The 24,108-nt window shown below is 39.5% G+C and overlaps 1 protein-coding gene across 1 annotated transcript; it reads left to right on the forward strand.

Moving 5' to 3' along the window:
* Positions 1-343: 343 nt before the first annotated feature.
* Positions 344-22,451, forward strand: txnrd2.2 (thioredoxin reductase 2, tandem duplicate 2). The gene is made up of 17 exons (XM_042000050.1): positions 344-433; positions 2,611-2,676; positions 2,766-2,822; positions 2,929-3,073; positions 3,420-3,494; positions 4,466-4,544; positions 5,668-5,730; positions 5,916-5,986; positions 10,888-10,907; positions 11,177-11,268; positions 11,335-11,509; positions 15,675-15,811; positions 17,569-17,664; positions 18,242-18,334; positions 19,422-19,493; positions 19,703-19,800; positions 20,093-22,451. The coding sequence occupies exons 1-17, from the start codon at positions 358-360 to the stop codon at positions 20,214-20,216; spliced, it is 1,539 nt and encodes a 512-aa protein (XP_041855984.1). The 5' UTR covers positions 344-357; the 3' UTR covers positions 20,217-22,451.
* Positions 22,452-24,108: the final 1,657 nt, after the last annotated feature.

Genomic DNA, 24,108 nt, shown 5'->3' on the forward strand with positions numbered 1-24,108 from the left:
AAAAAAAGCCATTTGGCTAACTTTGGTACATTTACAGTAATGTCTATTAAAGTACATTGTCCCTATAAAATGAACCAATAAACAAACAAATAAAACACAGAGAGACAAAAAAGAGGTCAAATTAAACCTGATTAGTGGGATTATTTTTGCATAAATTTTTGCCTAGCACTATAGGCTACAACTAATTTATTTATTTCTGTTATATATCTTTGATTGCATGCATTAATCACTGCATTTGTTTTTCTAAGATGTCAGCGAAATATTTAATTTATTTATTTATTGTGCCCCCTTGTTTTTTCTTTTCAGGCACATTTATAGCCACACTTGTCAGGTCCGGGGTCCTTTCATAATAACAACATGGCAGCCCTCGTTAGAAGCAGACACCGGTGGAAAAGAATTAACTGTTTACAAGTTTTTACGAGAAACCTGACAGGTAATAGCCAGGATTTGTATAATTTAGATAAGCTTCCTTAGACCTCAGAGACTATGGGGAACCTAGAGAACGAAGCTCTGAAAATTGAACGAGTGATACCCTAAGATACTAATGCTTATGCTTTAAATAGATCATGTTTAAAACTGCGTGAGGTCCTAATGATTTTTCTTCTCGTGCGTTAATTGGGCAGTTAATTTGACCTTATGTTTTTGTTCCACTAAACCAAACAAGGCTGAAAACGCGCCTTTCTTAGATAACGCTTGCATGCTAACATTGCAAGCGTGTTCAAAGTCATGAAAACTACAGAGCTGGTTAGGGCTGAACAGCTATTTCAGTGCCAGGATCAAGCTAGTTAGAATGCTTACTTCTAGTAACCACAACAATAATTATTTCGCAGTAAGAAACAGAAGCTGTGTGGCGAAAATATCTACACAAACCCATTAATATTCTCTCTTACATGTCATGCGTGTCACTTTTAATTCTACTCAGACTTACATAACCGCAGCCTGCTACCTTAACCAGTGGCGTGCACAGACAGTTTGGGGGCAGGTGCTCAGTGAAAAATAAGGGCACCGTGTTTAGCTTGTGGACCCGGAGGCTGCCTTATTAAAGCAGTGTGAGTTTAAAGAAAAACCAAACAAACATTACAACAGTAAGACTAACACCAGACTGTAACTGCTATGACCTAACTTCAATACTTTACTACTACATTGTTGTGTTCTTTAGACAAATTTTAATTAGGTATTTAGTATTCTCAAAGTTTTAATAATAGCTTATTCAGGTAAATTAAAAATGACTGCAAGTGTTGTAACATAGAAATTACTTATTGTTGGTACAAAATAATAATTTTAGCTTATATAGCTTCATGCCTGATTTACTACCGCCAAACCACCTTGTGGACAGCTTTTAAGATATTTCAGTAAAATTAAAGGAACAGTTTAATTTTAAAAGGCTCTAAACAGTAATCATGATTCTGGTCTTGACTCTGACCTTTCTTCTCCATCATTTGCCTCCTCATGCTCATTGGTGCTGAATAAATGCATGTTTGTGTCTGGGTGGGATGGGGGTGAGTGTAACCATATTAATCGTATGGTTTTTAGTTTGCCCTGCCAGAGGACTGCAGATGTAAATTAGCCTAAGGCTAACTCTGGTACAATGCATCAAATGGCAACATTTATGTTTAAATTTTACACAGTCCCTTATAAATATAAATTAAAAAAAAAATCCTCCTTGCTGATTAATGTCTGCTTTATCCAGGAGAGCAGAGCTGCTTCCCTGGCCTGCCTGTAGTAGTTCTCTTTCTTTCTCTCTCCTCTCTTTCCTTTCTAAACATACTGCAATTGGTAAATGAAAAGGGACTAACAGTATGAATAAGACTGCTTGGTGACATTACTACTGTTTCTACTTTTTTTAATTGGCTACTTTTTCTGTTTAACATTTAGCTAATAAATTACAAGTGTCAATTATGTAGCCTAATGTAAACTTAAACTGTTGTGACTGTCTGTCTATATTAATGTAATGAGATACACAATTATTCAGGGGCATAGGTAATGCCATCTGGTTTATTTACTTTCCCCTCTGCACACTCGTACAGTCAATCTGTGTCCCATTGTCACCCTATACAGTTCCTCCAGCTGCATTACAAATAAAAGTCTTCCTGTAGCAGTAATAATATTAAACTATTATATAATAATATTATAAATAATATAAAATTATTTGTAAGACACAAAAATATGAATATAATATTTACAAAAACTTGTTATCCAAGCCCAGACTAATGAAATACATTCAGAAACACCATGAATTTTCTGCAGCATCTCTGCATACCACCTGAGCTGCAGGGGTGTCAAAGATTTCACCTGGACGGAGTGCTCACTGATGGATTTTCTAGAACTAAATTTAACTTTTCTCATGCCAACATATTAATTTTAATATTCATTTATTAAGCTATATTTAGCTAAGCTAGTTGATGATCACGTCAACATGGGCCACATACAGTACCGTGTACACCAATAAAAAATAATAACATTGAAAAGGGCACTTGCTTGATCCAGCACCACCTAGTGTCCATCTGTACATGCCACTGTTAATAACTATACTATTAAATCATTTTTTTAATGTCTAGACTAGACACAGTGATAGTTGACTAGGATTCATTGTCCAGTGTTGTCTTACAGGGAAGTACAACTATGATCTGCTGGTGATTGGTGGAGGCTCTGGAGGTCTTGCTTGCTCCAAAGAAGGTGATGCCCTTTAACATTTGGGTATCTACATGCTTTTCATTTTGATTTCCATCTAATAAAGACACTAACTGTAAGTCCATATTATACAGCGGCACAGCTGGGACAGAAAGTTGCCGTTTTAGATTATGTGGAACCAACTGCTAAAGGTAAAATGCATTTCATTGTACACAGTTTTTATCCAGACCAAGAAAAGGTTTAGAGATTCAAAAGTTTCCATTTTTCAATTATATTGTGAAATCTTTTTCCAAATAGGTACCAAATGGGGTCTTGGTGGGACATGTGTCAATGTTGGCTGCATTCCTAAGAAGCTCATGCATCAGGCTGCTCTTCTTGGTACTGCAGTCAAAGATGCTAAGAAGTACGGCTGGCAGATATCAGGGACAGTCTGCCATGACTGGTAAGTATAAACCAAGCTTAACTACTCTGGAGCGTTCAGGGACAGTTAAATGTGCGGTGAAAAAAGTAGCTGGACAGCACCATCTTGTGGTGTACTTGCAGTTGGACACACAGCCACCTCTTGAGGTGATGTGACTTCTGCAGTGTTTTGGTATTTACTTTTGGCCCCAGTTATATTTGCTGAAGGGTAAATAAAAAAAACAATTTTCAAATTTAAAAAAAAAAATCTAATTTAGATTATGCAATACATAAAAACTGCTTGTGAAAATATAATACTGGCTTAGAAAATAACATTTTAAAAGGTTTTAAATGCAGTAGAGAAACATATAATATAAACTGTTTTCCAGGGCCACCATGGCAGAGGCTGTTCAAAACCATGTCAGGTCTCTGAATTGGGGTCATAGAGTCCAACTTCAGGACAAGTGAGTGACATCAGATCCCTTTTTGTTCCTATTTTTTTTTATTACCGTAACTGCTGATTTAACCAGTATTTTATCCATACCTTTCACACTGATTGCATCACTCTTAACAAACCTCAATCATTTTTCATTTTTCCATTTTCATTAAAGCAGAAATTTAGTTCTGTTTTTCCTCTTTTTATTTATTTATTTATATTTTCCTGACGTGATAGAAACTATTACACAGACCAAGGAGCTGCAGGAGCTTCAGCAACCACATGTTGATAGAGTCTCTGGCTCGAGGGTGAACAGGTGTTGATCTCTGCGTGAATGTTCTCAAGCTGCAATTTCTGTTTTTAATCCAGTGAGATCATTTCCTTGGAGTCAGAATGTTAATAATGACTCAGTGTGATTTTCTTTGCTTTTTATTTTTATGTTTCAGTTAAGAGCTGAGCATCTGTTTTATATATGTTTATTTATAAGAAATATTCTAACAAATGAGTGTAGATATAAAATGAAATTGTTCATATTAAGTTAGATCTTACCTCGAAATTCCCTTCCTGTGAGTTGTATTTGACAAGGTAATAATAAGGACATTTAAAACTCCAGTGTGTATTAATTAGTGTCTACACATTACACAATGATTATATAGCTCATAGAAAGAGTTGACACAATTCCTGGTTGTCTCAAGTTCTTGGTTTGTCTTTTCATTGAACAAATGTAGCTCAACATCTTCATCCTGTCCTTGTCAAAAAAAGAGAAATAATATATGCAGAACATAACCAATACCAAATATAACTTGGCATCTACTGTGCAACCTTGGTACAGCCTTTTCTCTTTGCCTTTCTGCAGATTAAAAACAGTGTAGACAGTATACCGTGGGAACTAGTAGGAAATCAATCTAAAAGATATTTATGGTGGTTCTTAGTAAATCAGCAGCAGTTATTGTAGATAAATGTACATTAGATATTTATGTTTGTTTGTTTTTTTTGCAGGAAGGTGAAATATCTGAACCTCAAAGGAAGTCTGGTGGACGAACACACAGTTAGAGGAGTGAATAAAGCAGGAAGAGAGGTGTGCTGCTTATTTACATTAAGACATGTATATATACATTTAAAGGAATGATTTAAAACAGTTAAATGTTTATACAGCATGTAATATATTTAGCTCAAGTAATTTATTGTTGGAGCATCACTTCACAATAAAAATCATCTTAGAGCACTTTGCATCAAAGTAAACAAGTTAAAGTTACATACAGTCCAATTCTATCTGAGTATATTAAATCCAGTCTAGCTAAGGTAGGTATAGCTACTGTGTTCCTTCCATCCAACAATTAGCTGTACCTCTTTCATCCTGTAAAGAACGATGGAGCTTCAGATCCTCAGGAAACCCCACTGGACAAATCCTTCATCCATCACAGCTAAAGCTTCATCTCTTAAGTTGAATGCAGTTATGATTGCAATGTGGCATATATATTATTATTATTATTATTATTATTATTATTATTATTATTATTATTATTCCTGACTTTAATTTGGTCTTGTTGTGTGTGACAGATCACTGTGCCAATGAAACATCTTCAAAATGAAATTCTCCCTTTCAAAGCTCAACATGGCACAGAAATCCTGGTTTTAGATTGAACCTAGTTAATGAATAAAAGCTGAGCTGGGATTAAGCTTTGACTTGGTTTGCTCCAGGGTGTATTTGGCTGGAAACATGTGGTTTCTCACATTTGTACTGTATCCAAAGTATTTCAGTTTAACTTTGTAGAAACCGAAGTGCTTTATTATTCTAGCCTGTACAGCAGAAAATGATCCACGTCCACTTTTCTAATTTCTCCTTTTGCATTCCCTCCACATCAGTTAACATTTAGAAGATCGAGTTTTGAAATTTATGTATCGATTCAAAATCTTCACACTTCAGCTCAAAGCATCTAAGTTCTGATACTTTCCCCCACCCCTATGTAGTCATGTTTCTTCTGCTTTTTAATGTGTAATAACATCAAAATACAACTTTGAGCCCTAACCGACTGCTGTACCTACTATGAATGCTGCGTCTTGGTTAATGGATTTCAGTTTTTCTGTCATCACCATTATGCAGAATACTATGGAGACCACTTCATTTCATTTGGCATTTCCTCTGTTTTTAAGGGATATGAAGAAAAACTGGTGCCTCACATTTCCGTCTCTTCCTACAGACAATCCTGACTGCCAAGAACATTGTAATCGCCACAGGAGGACGACCCAAGTACCCCACAACTGTAAATATAACTGTTACCATGTTATTATGGTCGCTTACATGGTTCATTTTGATGCAGTGACGATGCTGCCTGTGCTGGCCTCACCACGAGGAAACTCTTCCCTCTTTGTTGTCGTGTAGCATTATTGATAGATTTGTTGATGGATAAATTAGAAGTCTAATTCTTAACTGTAACTTTTATAACAGATCCCTGGAGCGATGGAGCATGGCATCACTAGTGATGACATATTCTGGCTGAAGAAATCTCCTGGAAAAACGTGAGAATGCTCTTTTTACTACACACTTACACATGTTTTATTTCATTGATATATAGAGAAGATTTAAACCAGTCCGTATCCTCATTAAACAAAAAGCCCCCAGAAAACGACATGATTATTGATTGTGCGAGGTGTAGCTTCATGTTCTGTACAGTGCACTACAAGGGAAACAGAACCTCCGACCTTGAGAGAATTAATGCCTCTTTACCCACTACACTACCTTGCTCACTGACACGGTACATCCCGCTGTCACGCACTGTGATCATTCATCAGAGACGTTCAGTTTGTTTTTTCTCCCTTCCTGTCAGCCTGTCCTCGCCTCATGATTCAGATTAGCAGTGTGCATCCTGACCTTTACAGAACAAGCCCTTTAATCCAGCCATTTAGCTGCTGTCATCACCTGGTTAATTGGTCCTTCCCTGACGTTTCCTCTTGGCACGTCACGCAGATGGTGACTAGTGGTTGTGGTGAACCTGCGCTGCGGAGGCTGTTTGCTTCGTGGTGATAGAATAACGGAAATAATTATTTTGATATTTAAACTATTTGTGAATCAAGGTTGTCTACACCCGGGGATGCGGACCTAATAACTGTTTTTAATTTAACATTTTGTAGATTTTGACAGTTTTAGACAATGATGTCCTGTTCTGTACATTAGAGAAGAGACACACAGCAGCCTGTTGCATGATCTTGCTTTCGAGCATTGGTTTGTTTATAGTTTAAATGAAGTTATTGGTATCCAGAGTCATATTAATGTTATTCAAGTTGTCAACCACTTGGTGGCATTACAAAATAACACATCACTTAATTAATATGTGCATCGAAACAACATTGGTAATAAAAAAGTTTTGAATTTTCTATATTTCTGCACAGATTTACCTAAAGCATCATCAGATGTTTTTAAACAAAAGTTAAAATAAACTTTTTGGAGTGCTGAAGCGTTCCAGCCAAGTGTTTTTAAAAAGAAAAACCCAAAAGTTTCAATCCTGAAAGCTTTGACTGCCGAGCAGTGCCACCTGCTGATTAGAGTGATGAGATTTTTAAAATGACTAAATTAAGCAGAAATGTTTTACATGTGGAGATTTTTAATCCCATTTCATGTCCTCGTTCCATATGTTTAAATCACCGTGCAATACTCCAATTTTATGTTATTATTTGTGCCCTAAGCCCTCTTTAGTGCTGTTTTTTGTTTGTTTATAGATGCCCAAAAAAAATAAATACAATGTCTTGCCTTAGGGAATATAATTTGAAGATAGTGCATCTCTCCACTGCAGCACCAAAAAACAACTGACTACACAGAGGCTGCTTTTCTGTTTACAATGAAAATTAAACTCAAATATGAAAGATGTTTATATCCAGCATAAAATGCCTTCTGACCCTCTTTCAAGACTCGAGCAACAGCTTGTTGTTTGTGTCTTTTTTATTTATGTGTTTGTGTTTCTTTGTGTCCATTTCTATTTACGTCTTGGTAAAAAACAAAAATCTTAGAACCCTGCTGCTAATGAATTAAGGAGTTGTGTTTTGAATAAACCCTGGGGAGAAGGAGAAATAAAAGAGAGCGAGAGACGTCAATGACACACATTTATGCAGGATTCACCTGAAGACGGTATGTTTAGGAGCTAGACTGCAGTTTTCAGTAATCAGGTGATACTTGTGAGAAAGAAACAAGCCTTAAATCTGGGAATTGTCTTAAACTGCCCTTCCTCTTCTACATGTTTTATAGCTTTTAATTCATCTATGCCATCACCACTGAAAACTAAACAGAGAGACAGAAATATTCATTATTAAAAGATATTAAAAATGTTTGTTATTTACTGAAGTAAATGATGCAGTATTGCATATTGAGACCTGTCTGTAGGATGAGGTACTCTGCAAACCTAGAAATTTTACACTAAAACAAAGCTTTCCTGGCCCAGAGGCAGCAAAACAGACCCAAACTATGATGTTTCACATATGGGATGATGTTCTTATGGAGAAAAGCAGTAGTTTTTTTTTCTTCTCTAAACATAAAGCCTTTCTATTTTTGATGTCACCATTTTTCTAACAGGTTTTTTAAGCTCATCTATGTGAGATCTTTAGCAAACTGCAAACAGGCATCAGTGTTTTTTTAGAGATCAGTGGCTTTCCTCTGTATCCTGCCATGCACAGTGCTGGTTTAGTGTTACCCTGAATGTGGACACATGAACAGTGGCCTATGTCATTGCTGTGCATTACTGTTAATGGATAATAGATTAGATTTATATAGCGTTTTCAAGGTACCCAAAGCACTTTACATTGTATCCATTATTCATTCACTCCTTACTCATATCTGGTGATGGTGAGCTACATGTGTAGCCACAGCTGCCCAACGTGGCAGCCAATCCGCACCTACGGCCTCTCCGACCACCACCAAACATTCATATCCACATTCATACACCAGCGATGCTAACACTGGAGGCAAGGAGGGTGAAGTGTCAACGACAGATGACTGGGGGAGTGGGAATCGACCCGCCAATCTTCCAGTTATTGGACGACCCGCTCTACCACCTGAGTCACTTCCACTGTAATAAATAAATAATAGATAACAAAATGGGTAACTAAATTATTTTTTATTATCTAAAGGGAAATAATATTCAACTAATTATTTCTTTTTAATGAACTATAATTAAGATATTAATAATAAATCAGAATATTAAATAAATAGTTTATTTTTGATTAAGTATGGTAGATTAATTATAAATTATTTAAGAAAAAATAAATTAATTTAATCCTTATATAACTTATGTGAATTATTCAATTTTGAGTTATAAATTGGTGGAGTCGTCTACCTCCCTGTAGGCAGACATGGGTGAGCTCAGTGTTCGCCTTAGCTTCTTCCTTTTAGAAACTTGTGTTGTTGGGCCATCAGCTGTGCAGGTGAGGTCCAAGCAGCTGCAGGCAGGGAGGCAGTGTTAGGGGGTTACAGCTGAGGGATGGATGTCTAATGAGCCTTCAAGCACACACACCTAAGTGACAGACTTGGCCTCGGGGCTGAAGTCCAGATTTTGGCTGCAGTCATGCTGTCAGGAGAAAACACTGAGCGCGTGCCAGTAGGTAATGGTCTGTGGACTGGCCAGTGCAACGAGACGATCTAGCATAGAAATCTGTGCTGGGTTTTTTGCTCTGGAAGAGGAAAAATCCAGAAAATAACATGCTAAGAAAAAACAAAATACTTATTAGAAATGATTTGTTCTGCTGCAACACTGTGATATCTCGTTTGGTATGAATTAAGACAATATTTAAAAATAATATCAGTGAAAAAGTATTAAAATAGTTACACATTAACTTACAAACCTGCAGCTGTGGAAAAATAAAGTATCCCTGGAGTCACATTCACATCCTCTCTGCTTGTTTAATTCATAAAAAAAAGTAAAAATGTCCCCAAACTATATCAGGCAAAGTTTCAGGAATACATTCTAGTGTTGGGTTGAAAACCAAGTAACATTACTTCTTTACATAATCTGGCAAACCTTTGACATTTATCAGATCCACTCCTCAACAATGATCAGACATATCACAACATGGCCTTACTATAAAGACATTTTGATCATCTTTAATTAAACACATTTGAATGAAGAAACTATGCACTTTGTAGTGCAAAAGAAAAGAAAAGATTAAACCAAGCATGAAATATTTTCCATGCAGGGTTGTCAGCTGTCATGCATTTAATGGAGACGCCTGTTTTCACGTTCACATGGTGGACAAACTAATTTCACACCAAAAATAAGGAGACATCCAAGCTTCTAATTTATTAGGAAAGAATCATACGGTCTTTGATTTAAGATCAAGCCAGCACAGAAACACAAGATGTCCAAATGTCATGCTTGTTAGTGCTTTTGAAAACCTGCCCAAGGTTAACAAGCACTCAACAATCCACCCTCAGGAGTTGAAATAGTAAGGCCTTGACCACAGTTGCCTACCTCATGCTGCTACTCCGCTGACAGGAAACAAGCCAAGTTTTTTGATGACTTCCTATCCCAGTTGTCTTTTTTAATTGGGAGTCTGGTGTTGTGTGTTTTATGAAAATTCAAAGTTGTATGTTCTGGTGAGTTAATTAAAGGCCGGTTCCAAATATTGATTATTATGTAAATGTATTGGATGAAGATGTCACGATTGTTGCAAATGTTTTAACAGCGTTGTGTTTTGGTTGAAGATTGTGTCCCAGCCACATAGACTAGTGTCAAATCTAAGCACAAGGTGTAGAAAAAGGGTTAGGAGAAAGGAGACTGTTTGTCAGTGATGAAAGCACAGAATCAAACTAAAGCTCTCTTCCTAATCTGTTTTAAGCCACTCCACAATATGTGCTAAGTGCATCAGTGCATTACAGGGACACAGGGGAGAGTGGGTGCAGGGGCTTTTAGGAGTTGGAGTTAGTGTGGACAAGGGCAGGATGCGCCGCAGGCAGCCAGAGCTGTCAGCTGGAGCAGTCTTAAAGGGGAAAAAGGTCTGCTTTGGGGGGGGTAAAAACAAGGGTGAAAAGTGTCTTATCCATGCGGGTGACGAGCTTCACTCAGCGGGCTGACGTGTGGACTTGAGCCCTAAACATGGCACACCCCATCCGCAGGGATTAGCCTAAACGCTAGCAATTAGCCCTCCTCAGCGCCACAGATCTTATAGCTGGATTACAAGTGGGATTCACCAGGACCACACACAGAAACAGACAGTTTTTACTGTCCTTGTTTTTTACATTTTCTTTACACCTCTTCACTACTGAGGTTATAGAGTTTTGTAGTTCATCACCTCTCTAATTCTAGGATTTAAGGCAAACATTTTCAGCCTTGGCTTTGCCTTGTTTTATTTGGCCAGAGTGCACTGAGCAAATGATGAAATGTATCTTATTGTATTATTAGTTCTGCTAAGAGCTTGTCTTTCTTTGTGTTTTGCAGACTTGTTGTCGGAGCCAGCTGTATCCTTTGTCTGCTTGGGGGCATGAAAAATAAACCGCTGCATTGAGTCTGACAATCAGTAGACAAATTACACGAAAATAACTCTGATATTAGAACAGTTAGTGTGTAAGCTTATTGTAAAGAATCTCTAGTTTGTTTAGTCTTTCTTTAAAGCTACAAAACTGCTATGCAGGACTGTCAGTCCTCATAAGTCACAGGCCATACTTCAGTTGACTACTGTATTAGCAGATAAATAAAATGACTGTATTCCTTAACTCAGTTTACCCAGATGTGGCTCTTGAGTGTGCAGGCTTCCTCACAGGCATCGGCTTAGATGCCACAGTGATGGTTCGCAGCATCGCCCTCCGAGGATTCGATCAGGTACTGCTCTCTGATCTAAAATCTGAAGGTAATTACACGCCCTTTATTATGTTTTGTTTTCTGCAGCAAATGGCAGGTCTTGTTACAGACTATATGGAAGCCTATGGGACCAAGTTTGTGTGGAAGTCTGTCCCAAACAGAGTCGATAAACTTTCTTCAGGAGCCCTCCAGGTGACATGGACAGACACTCAGACCGGCAGCCAACACAAAGACACCTACGACTCTGTGTTATGGGCAGTTGGTGAGTTCAAAAGTGTCATTTAAACTCAGATTAAAAAGTTTTAAATCAGATTCTTTATTATGACTTCTTTCTGCTTGTGTTTCAAACCATATGATAGATTGCAGCACTCATATTGCTTTCTAGTGATGTTACTGTTTACCTCTGAAATTAAATTAAACACCGGTCTGGCTGCGTTGTCCTAGCACCACTTTCATCGTCATCCTCAATAAAGTGCAGTGTCAGCAGATTGTACAAGAATCAAGGCTGAAAACAAAGTAATAAAGCCTGAGTGATGGGAATGGGCAGAGGAAATGTAAATCACCTACTGCTGCCTCTCTGGCTGCCTGGCTGGAGAAGGGGCAGGATGGAGCAGGATGCACCCAGGCGCAGGTCACCATGGTCCCCTCTTTGTTCTCTGGCGCTACCTTCCTGCTCATGCCAGCCCTGCGGAAACCAACCTTGCATCTGTCACTGCCATCCCTGCCCGCGGCCCTCCAACTGCCATCACCAGCAGCCATCCCCCTACTACTTATCTGTTCTTTTTCTATTATTCTTCCATTTCATTTCTCTTTTTCCACCAGCAGTATGAGTAACAATGGAAGGAACATCCGCCAGGGCCGCAGCCATCAGTCTGTTTGTGTTGAACGCTCTCAAAACCAACATCTCACTTCCGAAAATGTGACTTAAAGCTTGTATCTGAGAATTTGTGCGTGTGACAGCGACAAGGATGTGTGTGACCCTGCAGCTGAGATGATGTTCATTCTTCCCTCGTGGCTGAATTCCTTCATCATCTCAGTCTGAGACTAACACTTGATTCAAACTTGCATCAGTGGATGTTTTGACCTGCGTGAGATGGTGCATCCCATGTGTTTCCTACATCCATTAGAGTGAGAAAGTCTTAACCCTTTGGGAAAAATAAATGACCCCATTTAATTTTTGCAACAAACTGATCCTTTTATTATTAAACTTATCTGCTTCAAAATCATACAAACAAACTATTTTAAGCTTTTAGACTTTTATTTAAAGCAGTTAAGAGCTTCCAGACATTGTCACAGAGGTTTCCTCTGTGTTTCTGCAGCTTAGCTACAACCTCTTAAAGTCTGCATGTAAAAGACGGTTTTTGTTCCCATACAGTTTAGTGAGAACCAGTCTCTACGTGGCTTCTGCTCTTTGATGTGTGGATGCAGGAGGTATGAGTACAAGGCCACTTCCCTTTACTATGGCCTTACACTAGAGGCCAGGCGGGGTCCCAGGCCTCTGTGGAGTTATTAAAGGCCGGAGGGGACTGGGGGACAGTATCACCACTGTCTACCACATCCTCCTCTGAGGCTCTGCCTCCCTCCACCTTTCCCCTGCTCTTTCCTGACCTCATGGCCGCTCCCCTGTCCAGGTGTGCCCATAGAAACACAGCAGGAAACAGAACATTTCCAAGCTTCCTGTCTGCGTACTCAAAGCGAGCGCATTAGTCTTCTCCCTCGCCGCCCCTCTACAAGTGCTCAAGGATGTCATTTAAAAACATTTCCTTTTTTTTTTTTTTTAAATGGTCTGTTTCATTCAAGCAGCAACCTTTGGGGGTTAAAGAAAATAAAGCTTGAGTAGAAATGCCAAATGGTTTTAATTCAAACGGCCATCTGGGATGTTTAAAAGATGAATGCAACCAGCATGACATCACTTACTAGTTTGTGGACTATCATTTTGAACCTTTGGTTTTTTTCTAATTACACCATCCATACTGTAGGTTTTCAAAGCCACAAATGGATCTAAAAGGGGTGGATCTGAGAGACAGTGACATTTACAGGAGTCACCTGTCACTCAGCGTGGTCCTGCTTCAAACTTTAATATAAGATGAACACCCCCCCTTCACATATGCTTGTCATCAAGGAAAACCTTTTAATTATTTATTTATTTATTTATATAATTATTTAGGGGTTTATAGACTGTTGAATGAAATGCAGTTACTACAGTAAATGATTGTCACTGTTTAGTCGACCTTCATAAAACATTTGTCCTAATAATTAAGACAGATTTAAGAGGTAATAATGATAAATTAATTGTATTATTTATTTATTATATTTTATAACACTTTAAATTAAGAAATTTCAAATTACTACAGATTTAAAAGGTAACAACAACAACAGAAGAGATAACAACATACAAGAAAAAAGTGAGCGTACTGTTAAAAGCATAAAATCAGTTTAATAATAGAAAATCTGCTGTGAGTAAAGGGGGACACCCCACAATCAGTAGTTATCAAATGTTTTATTCTCTGGATGATAGTACAGCTAGAAAACTTTGTCCAATAATGGTAAAACCTGCAAGCTGTTTCTGAAGTATATTAGCTGTGATATTGCCTTTAGTTATATAATTAATTTTATCCTGCCACTGTGTTACTTAGAGTACATCAGAATCTGTCACAAGGTCTGTAGTGACCTTATTGAGCTTCTGAGGCCCAGAGATCGATGTTCCCAAGCAATTTTTCAGCTGCTTAATGTTTTATTAAATAAGCTGCATAGAAATAAAGAGTTCAGCTATCTATAACTCAGGCCTGCGTGAGAGTGATCAGATCAGCTTTGGCTTTAAGGGCTGGCAGCAAATAATCCCACCGCTGCCATCACATTTCAGTTAAAATGTTGCTGAAGTCTGATTGGAGCAAAGAGTGGTATTGACATCATTTTATTCAAGCAGATGCTCGCCCACTTTGAGCCAGCTGCAAAAGCACACAGACTATGAGTCAAAATTGCGTGTCTTTGTAAATTTCTGTCCTTGCATCTCATTTCTAATGTTACAAACATATTGTACCCAGTTGCTGTTTAGGGTTTTTTTCTTTTTCTTTATTTACAACTCTTTATCAATCTGCATCTTAAAATCTTTTTTGGCTTTAAATGAAACATGTTGTCGGTTTCTGGGCAGCGTGCAGGATTCATTTCTCTAACAATAACAAGCTTCCGACTCATTGCTATCCCTTTTGTCTGTGTTCATTAGTTTGATCAGATAAGTATTCAGCTCGCATTTTAACATGTGGAGGTTTGTTGTGGCTCTTTAGCAAAGCCGTCTAGAGGCTTCCTCTTAATGTCGCAGCAGGCTCTCTCCAGATTGGCCCATTTGATACTTAAACCAAGTCTCTTATCGACCAACCCACTGTTGTTGTGTCAATGTCGTACAATGGAGCGCTCGCTGCTGCTGGAGCTTCAGACAGGAAGACCACCATCTGTAAAACTCTTTTATTTAAAGGCCAAAACTATTTCTTAATTTCACCTCATTTTTTCTAGAATTTAGACCAACTGAAGAATGACACACATTGCAGTGTTTTGGTCTCACAAGACAGGAAAATATTTAGAAGTTCTGCCTTAGGGAATTGGTCATGACGGCCCAACTTCCCCCCCTGTCGTCATTCTGTGTGCTGTATCCCATTCAGCCACACACGCTGTGGAGAGCCAGACAGTTCCCTGTAGCCCCCTCCTGGTCTGAGAAGAGGGGGGAAGGACGTTGTTCTTCGGCTCCAGCCAGGAAAAGGGGTCTCAGGGGTTTGTTATTTTTGCTGTGCGATAGCATCTACATGGGTACCTCATGGCTGGGTGTTTATTATGCTACCCAGGCAGGTTGTAAGGAGCTATGCTGAGGTGGTGGTGGGGGGGGGGGGGGGCATGTGGTCCAAGCTATCACCATGGAGACTCAGTGTCGACAGCATCAATCCGCCATCCCCCAGGACGTGTCAGAATTGGCACCTTGGGATGTCCCATGGGGTTGATGGGATACACATTCCCAGCTGCTCATCAGTTGCTCCTTCTCCTCCTCCTCCTCCTCCTGGAGCACTCCCTCTCAGCTGGCCAGATGTTGTTATTTAATAACTTTTACCTTCAGTTGTTTTGTAAAGACACTGGTGACTCTGTCATTTTAAGATTTGATTTAATCATAATCCAAAACCCAAAAATAGTAAAATTTAGCTTTTCATTTTCAGTTCTGTGATTCAGAGATTACTTATACAATGAATGATTATTAGAGTTTGGAGGTTTGCACAGATCCCACCTCCTCCCTCTTTGCAGTGTGAAATATTTTAAAGAACTACTTATGTAAATTAAAATCGGAACAATGCACTGTGAGCACTCTTCCCTGTTTCATCTTACACCCCTCTTATCAAAATACCAATCTAATATTGTCCCTCTGTTGTTTCCCTTGTTAAACTCAGGCAGAGCTCCTGAAACCAAAGCCCTTGGTCTTGACAAGCTTGGCGTGCAACTCAACAAAGAGACGGGGAAGATAGTTGTAGGTGCTGATGAGTCGACCTCGGTGCCAAACATCTACGCTTTCGGTGACATCGGTGAGGTAGGTATCATCAGCAGATACCACGCTGACCACAGAAACGGCTCTAATAACAGTCACTGCAGAGGCTCTCTGTATAATTATTGGCCTGAATTTAGACCGTAAAACTCAACACTATGTGAACAAGTTACTGGAAGTCCACACCCACACTAGTGACTGTAAATGCTTTTCATATTTGAAACAGCTGGCCTGAGTATGTGTCGACTCCATTTTATAAAACCCTAGTTAACTCCATTTATTTCACTTCCTTCTGTTGTATTATATATTAACTTTTTGTTAAATGGCTCTTTGTTAAATTTGATATAGTTAAAGCTGATCCAAGTCCATTTTCCTACAAAGATTTGCCAAATTTTCCCTCAAAAAGTTTAAAGGATGGGGAGAGATTGTGTAAGACTATTATTCAGTCTTAAAAAAAATCTATTTTACAATTCTTCTTCTTTAAATCAGGCAGTGCAGATACATGTTCATTTACTTTCATTACATTTCCCATTACATGTAAAACCACTACTTGCTACCTCGTTGTGCATACATAACACATGCTATCACAGATAATATAACAGATGCTTTTTGACTTCCTCCAAAAACAATGTGAATACAGATTTAGTTGTACAATAAACAAAGACAAAATATAGTTTGTATATTTGCATTACACCTAACATTTTGTAGATGCTGCATGCTGACGTCTAGCTGATAATCAATATCCAAAACATCTTTTTAGTATCGGTTTAAAATTAAAATCAAGATATATCTCAGGCCAAATGAAAAATTAAACATGTTTAAATTTCTATTTTATCTCATAAGAAAGGTAGTCGCAAAAACTTTATGCAAGTTTCAACATTTTTCTGGTTGTTGTCTTAATCTTTTTGAGGGCATAAACGTATTATTTTGTTCAGACCTGCAAAAACCTGATTGCAGGCGTTAAGTGAAGCTTAAGTCCTCCTCCGTACACTCAGTGGAGCTGGATCCGTGTTAATACAGGTTAAACCTGCTGCATGTGCTGTCAGTATTGTTTTTTCACCACGACCAGCTGCGAGCTTCCTTCCTGCCTCGCAGCTCTCATGACACACAAACACACTCACACACTGTCATTTGTGACTGACAGCTCGCTTTGATGAATCACAGTCCTCTCAAGTTTGTCTGTCAACTTTTCACAATAGCAGAGAAATATTTTTCCTTCACTTTTTAAAGCTTTGGAGTTGATATCCCATTTGATTTACCTCATACTTTTTTTTATTATTATTATTCAAGTCTTAGAAAGGGAGTGCCTAGAAAATGCTGGATAATGATGCCTGCTGTCTGGCATGTAAACAGTTACTGGAATACCAGACACATCCACATACATGCAGAGGTGCAGGAGATGTTTTTAGACAACAGGATGTTCGGCAGTAATTTAACAAGTTGAAGTCATGCCTTTAGAATTGCCCTGCAGCCCTACTGTTTCCTGCTCTGCTCAGTTCTCCTTATGTCGCCATGGTTATGAGTTTTTCTATTGGTAAACATTTAAAATAATAAAAGTAAAAAATAGTGGCTGATATTTTTTTTTTTCCAAGTCATTTCAGCACTTAAGAAGTACAGACCAAGCAGGGTGTTTGGATCGAGTTTGATATGACTAGAGCACCAGTGTTTTACAGATGCATGATCTAGCAAACCTGACCACATAGCTGGCATCATAAACGTTTTATTAACGTTGTAAAAAAATAATTTATTGTTATTTCTTTTTTTTAAGAAGTGCAGTAACTTCAAATTTCGTTTGTTTTTAGGGCCGCCCCGAGTTGACCCCGACGGCCATTAAAGCGGGAAAGCTCCTCGCCCACAGACTGGCCGGTCAGAGTGCTGAGCTCATGAACTATGACAACGTAAGGCGCACACACTGAGCGAGACTGATACTTTCCCTCCATCTCTCCACAGCTTACACCTATGTGGTCTTCACTGCTTATTGTTTTAGGCCTCATTTTAAGCCAAATTATGACCATTTCTGCTGTTTGGTTGGTTGGACTGTGCGCTGCACCTCCCTCATCTTACTGTTAGCCTCTCTTTTGGATGAGTCATTGTATAATATGCCAGCATTTTCCAAAATATCATCATTCTTCATCATTCTTGGTATATGTAGTCGTCTCTCAGCAAGTTTTAATTGTGGTTTTATTATAGTTGTTGCGTCCAACAAGATAAGGGGTGAGAGTGGTTCTTTTGTAAGTTTGTTTTCAGTGTGTTGAGTACAATTTTCCTACAATTTTCCATTTCTGGATTACATATTCTGTAATAGGCAAGGAGCTTCCTTTTAATTACTGAAATAAACAGCAGAAGTTTTATTTACCTTTGCTTTTTACCTGACTCTGAGATTTTTGGGATCCTTGAAAACTGCAGACCCTAATAAGTCCACAGTCAAAAAACTAGAGTTCTTTCTTTTTTTTTTTTGTTATATATGTTCTGCAGGTGCCCACAACGGTGTTCACCCCTCTCGAATACGGCTGTGTTGGTCTCTCTGAGGAGGAGGCTGAGAAGAGGCACGGAAAAGACGGCATTGAGGTAAGATTCATGGCTCCATGCTGTAGATTTCACACTCTAAAATATTTCCAGAGTGTGCCGTTTCCTGCAGCTTTTCCCACTTTGTAATGATTGCAATATAAAAATAAATTGTGTATATAGGTTTTAATTATTGAACCACAAAGGTCCAGGCTTTGTTAAGGTAACTAATCTAATGACGTACATAATGCTGCAGTTCATAGATACAATTGTATCATGACCTGATTATGTATTGAATTTATTATGTACACTGTTACTGTTTGTGGCTTTATGCTGTCAAAGTGCACAACAAAAAAACCTGTATCCTACAACAGCTATACAAACATTGGCACACGCTCATTTACAATGCAGCTGCAAGTGCTCTGTATTTTACCTGCTAGTGTACGTGCACAATTTACCAGATGCCAGCAACACCTGCAGTGGACTGTCGATAACCGGTGCAGCCCATGAGCTGGAGCTCCTGGCTTTGAGTGACGGGCGAGCAGGAGGTCTGATTGAGGTGTGTATGGGGTGTTGACAGGCACGCTGAGATCTGAGGAGAAGCTGCAGGACCAGCCCCCGACAGCTGCACAGTCCTCACAACTTGTGTCGGCACGTTCGCTCATGGAATAAAACACACTACACGCACGTCTTGGTCAGGAGTTTTAAACCCAGTCAGTATCAGTAACCAGAAGAGTCTACACTTCAAGAGAGCTATTTAAGTTTCTGACAGCTGTGTGTAAGAATCGGCGATAATGACGGTTTATGACCAAGGTTTTCTTTTTTTAGATTTTTGTTTTATTCTATTGTAGCAAAAGAAAAGGCGTCTCCAACACTGATTTGTCTACATTAGTTCTGTTGCTAATTTCTGTTTTTATTAAGCAAATGTGAAACACATAACTATAAAATATGTACATAAGAAGGGATCCTTGCTGGAATTTTCCTGTTTTCTTTTACATTTCTTTGTTTTTAAAGCAGAGAGCCACAACAGGATATTTTAAAGTCACTACAAAGCACTGATTTCCTGTTGCAGACCACACAGTATATTACAATAATCCTCCTATATGACCTCTCCTACATATATATCATGTTTGTGTTTATGTCTGTGTAGGTGTACCATGCTTTCTACAAGCCTCTAGAATTCACTGTGGCTGAGCGTGATGCCAGTCAGTGTTACATAAAGGTACGCACAAAGTTGTTTTATTGATATTATTAATGTCTTGTAATGAATTGGGGAGAATTTATTTGTATTTGTTCGTACTTGTGTTGAACACAAATTAGAAAATCTTGCTGCTTCACCAACAAAAAATTAAAAATGAATAAATAAGATTGGAAGAGAGAAAGCAGCAAAATGAATCACCCCAGCTATTTATATTTATTTTTATTATCTAGGTGATATGTGAGCGTGGAGGCAACCGGAAGATCCTTGGTTTGCATTTCACTGGTCCAAATGCTGGAGAGGTCACACAAGGTTTTTCTATGGGCTTCCAGTAAGTTTAGTAAAATGTGTTTTGTTGTTGTTGACTACATGTCCTCTTAGCCTAGCTCAAGTGATGGGCTCTTTAAAACCAAAACGCTAATGCTAATACTAACAGAACTTGAAATCATTAAATATATTTCTTTCAGCAGCTTTTTCAGTTCCTCACTCTCTCATGGTCTTTGTTTTTCTAACTATTTAAAGCTAAAGCACTGGTATATAAGGATGCCGCTGGTTTAATGAAAGTCATTTTGAGAATGATGAATGATAAAAATAAAGAAGTCTATTGTTTGTTTTTATCTCAGGTGTGGAGCAACATATTCTCACCTGTTGCAGACAGTCGGAATCCACCCAACCTGTGGTGAGGAGGTGGTCAAGATCAATATCACAAAGCGCTCTGGCCTGGATGCCACAGTCACAGGCTGCTGAGGTTAAGCACCTTGGCCTCTGAACACACATTGAGCACACGGGAATCTAAGCAAAGGCAGAAGGAAGTAGGTCTGGGTTTATCCTGCGTTTTCTCCTTTTAATTCTCCATTTCTATGGCTCCCGGTTTTACTAATCTGACTGGGATTTTATCTTCACCTTGTCATAGACCATTGGTGGAGGTCATCTCTGGCTCTGTAGATTAATGTCACTGACATATCGTGTGATAAGCAGGATTGTTATTATCCCACATTGCACATGTGTGTGCTCTAAAAGCACTGAGCTATAGATCAGGTTAATGAGAGCCTGGGCACAGAGCAAGCATCTTTTAAATAAACAGGCTCATCAATCAAGATTAAGACTTACATTGAGTATTTTGTTGAAACCGCACAAGAAACATAGACCGAGTCCAAATGTTCTTCTGAATATATATATTCTGCAAATATTGTTGTTTCTCTGGCTGTACTTCCTGTCCATTAGTCTTGGAGGTGACACATACCATACACCTCCCCACCATGACACTGATGGATGGCCCCAGGGCCGTCGCCGCAGCGACACCACTCCATTTCCCATGGACACACACAAATAGTTGGCAGGGCTCCCGTCAGTCAGCCATCCAGCAAAGACCTGAGCCAGGGAGCCCCAGCCTGTTTAGGGCCTAGCAGAGTCCAGCAGACCCCTTCCTTTTCCTCCCATGCCCTTCTGTATCCACATGCATGGAAAGAATATAGTGGGGCTACTAATATGTGCTGTCAAAAGCTGTATGGATGCCACATTCCAGGCACACTGAACTCAATTTAATAATAATAGTACTTCTGTGAGAGTTTCATTGCAGGTTGTACTACCCAATTTCACCCAAAGGCGGCACTCTTGCCTTCTAGTTCTCTGTTCTTTGTGAGCCAAGAGCAGAAGATAGGGTGAAGCAGTCACTGTATAAGACATCAGCCTGAGTACATTCAGGTTGCACATTTAATCCTTTTAATCCCTTTTAAAGGTATGTGCTTTTGGATGAAACAGGTGAGCTAGTTTGATTAGTGCCAAACTGATAAGGGTTATCTGTTGTATATTTACATGAGTGGCAAGTTAGCCCTCAAGAGTCATCACCCTTGGAGATAAGGTGACTTGTTTATATCAATAAAACATTAATGGACCCCCACAGATTGCCAAAGCACTCAAATGTTCAACCTGCTGCTTGTACCGGACATCTTGGGTTTATTAAGTAGATGAGGGAGGAGGACTGTCAATAAAGAGGGTTGCTATAGAAATTGAGGAACCGATGAGGAGCTCGCTGGCTGTAGTTTATTTTCATTTGAAGTCTAATCTGCGCAGTCTGATTAATGATTCTGATGAGGGGAGTGACAGCGTGCTAGGAGATGGAGAGATGAAAAAGAGAGAGAGTGAGAGCTACCAGGTTTGTTTGGGCCCAGGCCTGAGGAGTTGGAGCTGAGTTCCAGCCTCGATCAGGGAGGGAAGGGGGATTCCTGTGTGCTCTGTTCAGGGCCGAGGTGCTGACTGAAGGACCCTGACCTCCGCTCAGCAGGAACAGCTTGACTCTATCACTTGGAGCACAGAGGGGCTCATATGCTGCATGGCAGGGGCTTTGGGGATGAGGTGGTGGTGGGGGGGGTGTTCCAGGTGAAGAAAGGGGGTAGGACGGGCAGGGAACAGACACAACCATCCAACTATCCAACCAACACAACACCGAGCAGAGCCTGGGGTAACTGAGTCTGTGTTCCTGTGCTTAACGAGCCACTTCAGAGACCCCAGGGTGAGCCCAAGGCAGCGTGAGGGAAGTCATTGAGACCATCAGTGTAACTGTTATGTCTGTTTGCTTTTTAGCGTCCACCTCCCCTCTGCTTTGTCTCATGTGCTCTGATATTTGACGATCACAGCAACTGTTCACATGCAAAAATGAAATCCTTGGTTTATTTCTGTGAAATATCTAACTTGAATGACTCCTGTTTGTTGTTGATCGTCCACTCCAGGCCAAAGATTTGACCTGTTAGCCTCAGCTGTGCTTCACAGTGGGGGATGTCAGGGTTCAACTTTCAGGGCGGCCAGCTAATGATGACCTGCGCTAAAACCCAAAACTGGGGAGTGCAGGCCTGATGTCACCTGGCCACAAACTTTAGTACATGTAAATAGAGAAGTGTAATTTTCCCTTAAAGCTTTGTGATACATAATTTATATGTAAAGTAATAACACATTGCGATTCAGTGTCACCATTAAAGAAATAATACCCACTGACTGAGTCTTCTGTTTTCTTCTTAAATGACTCAATGATTTCTGTAAACATAAAATGTGTTTTCTTAAGCTCTTCTCATTCTGGTGAACAAAAACACCTGACACCTGTTAACGTGTTGCTTTTGAGTGTAATTGGAAAGTGTACGAGAAGCAGTCGCAGTTATTAATGGACTGGCTCCAATCTGCTTCGATAGGAGCACAAAAGCTGGGTACACACACAAGTTTTCATGAAGGGGGCTGCACAGGATGGTTTACTGACTGAAACATCTCACAAAGAGGCTGTGAAACGGAGAAACAACTTACAGAAAAAAGGAGGAGAGATTGGAGAATTTTTGCTTGTCTTGTGGGAGCTGAAATCTGCAGTTCCAAGATAACCAGTCTAATTAGCTCAAATATGCTCTTTGTAAGAATCTGTGATCCACTGCCATCAATTCATACTGTAGTTCAGAACACAATGTAGCCCTTAGTCAACAACGAATGTAAAACATGCTGCCAATCTGTGCATCAGATCTGTTTTTTTTTTTTTATTTAAATATACATTCAGTTGTATAAAAAGGGATGGACACACTTTGACCCTGAGTTGTCTCTGCTGACAGCCAGCTCTGCTATTCAGCCCCGTCACTCAACCCTCTGCACCAACAATGGCAGAAATTCCACTGTGTTTGTTTGGTTAAGGACAGAGCTCTCTGAAACCCCTGAACCTCCTCAAGATCCCCAGCAGCCTCGCTCACCCTGAGAATAAATTCGGTGTCAGTCTTTCTCCAGACAGTGGGAGTAAAGTTCACCCACTGTCTTAAGAATAGTCAGCCCCATTTAGCAATTGTGTCCCTTCTTGTGCTCCACAATGGAGCAAACAAGCTAAATCCACCTTGAAATGCACTTAGTAGAACATGTCAACATGTCAAGGTGTGCTCGGTTCTATGCTCCATCTTAATCCAGCCCATTGAAGGCTGACAGTTGTCTGTGAGTCAGACATTCACAGGGTCTTTGTCACCTCAGGTCTGGAGCTCTACCAGCCATGCTGAAATATCAGAAGCCTCCTGCATGTTAAAACACACTTGCTGGATATACAGCATCACAGTTGCAGCAAAAGCCTTGAGAGAAGGAGAAACTGAAGCATACCTTGTGTAAACACTAGCAAAAGCAAAATGAGAACTAGAAAAAGTTCAGCCAAGGCAAGGATTATGCCTGAGAGATGAATAAAAGGCCATTATGGCTGCACTGTTGTACTGCCAGTATCTGGCTCAAGATCTGTCAGACCTGCAGGGCCCAGATGGAGTCCAGTGGCAAAAAAGGGGGTCTTCAGGAGACTTTTAATTTGGAAAAGAAACGTGGTGGGGTGGGGTTTGCTCAAACTTTAAACCAAGGTGAGTATCTGAACTTGTTCATTGGATTTAGGTGTTTTCTCTCTTATTAGGCTTTCCAAGATCAAGACAGTCACCCCTCTGCCCCTCTGAAACCAAATTAGCCTGATAATAGGCTCACAAAAAATATAGAGAAAGGACCAAGCGTTGTCTGGATGAATTGTTCTCCTTTTACTGTCATTTACTGTGCATGCATCAACAAAGCAAAGATTTTTCATCCAGAAGCTGGACAGTAGGCAGAGTCTGCAGAGTGGATACTCCCCATCAGGAATGTCAAGGTTCTCTTG

The sequence above is a fragment of the Melanotaenia boesemani genome, chromosome 11 (assembly GCF_017639745.1).
Source record: "Melanotaenia boesemani isolate fMelBoe1 chromosome 11, fMelBoe1.pri, whole genome shotgun sequence".
NCBI lineage: Eukaryota > Metazoa > Chordata > Actinopteri > Atheriniformes > Melanotaeniidae > Melanotaenia > Melanotaenia boesemani.

What these genes read in the sequence shown, in the direction of transcription:
- txnrd2.2 (XM_042000050.1), top strand. Translation starts at nt 358, where the DNA reads ATGGCAGCCCTCGTTAGAAGCAGACACCGGTGGAAAAGAATTAACTGT. An exon ending in TCTTGCTTGCTCCAAAGAAG is followed by an intron (nt 2,677 to 2,765) that starts GTGATGCCCTTT and finishes CATATTATACAG; the next exon opens with CGGCACAGCTGGGACAGAAA. An exon ending in TGTGGAACCAACTGCTAAAG is followed by an intron (nt 2,823 to 2,928) that starts GTAAAATGCATT and finishes TTTTCCAAATAG; the next exon opens with GTACCAAATGGGGTCTTGGT.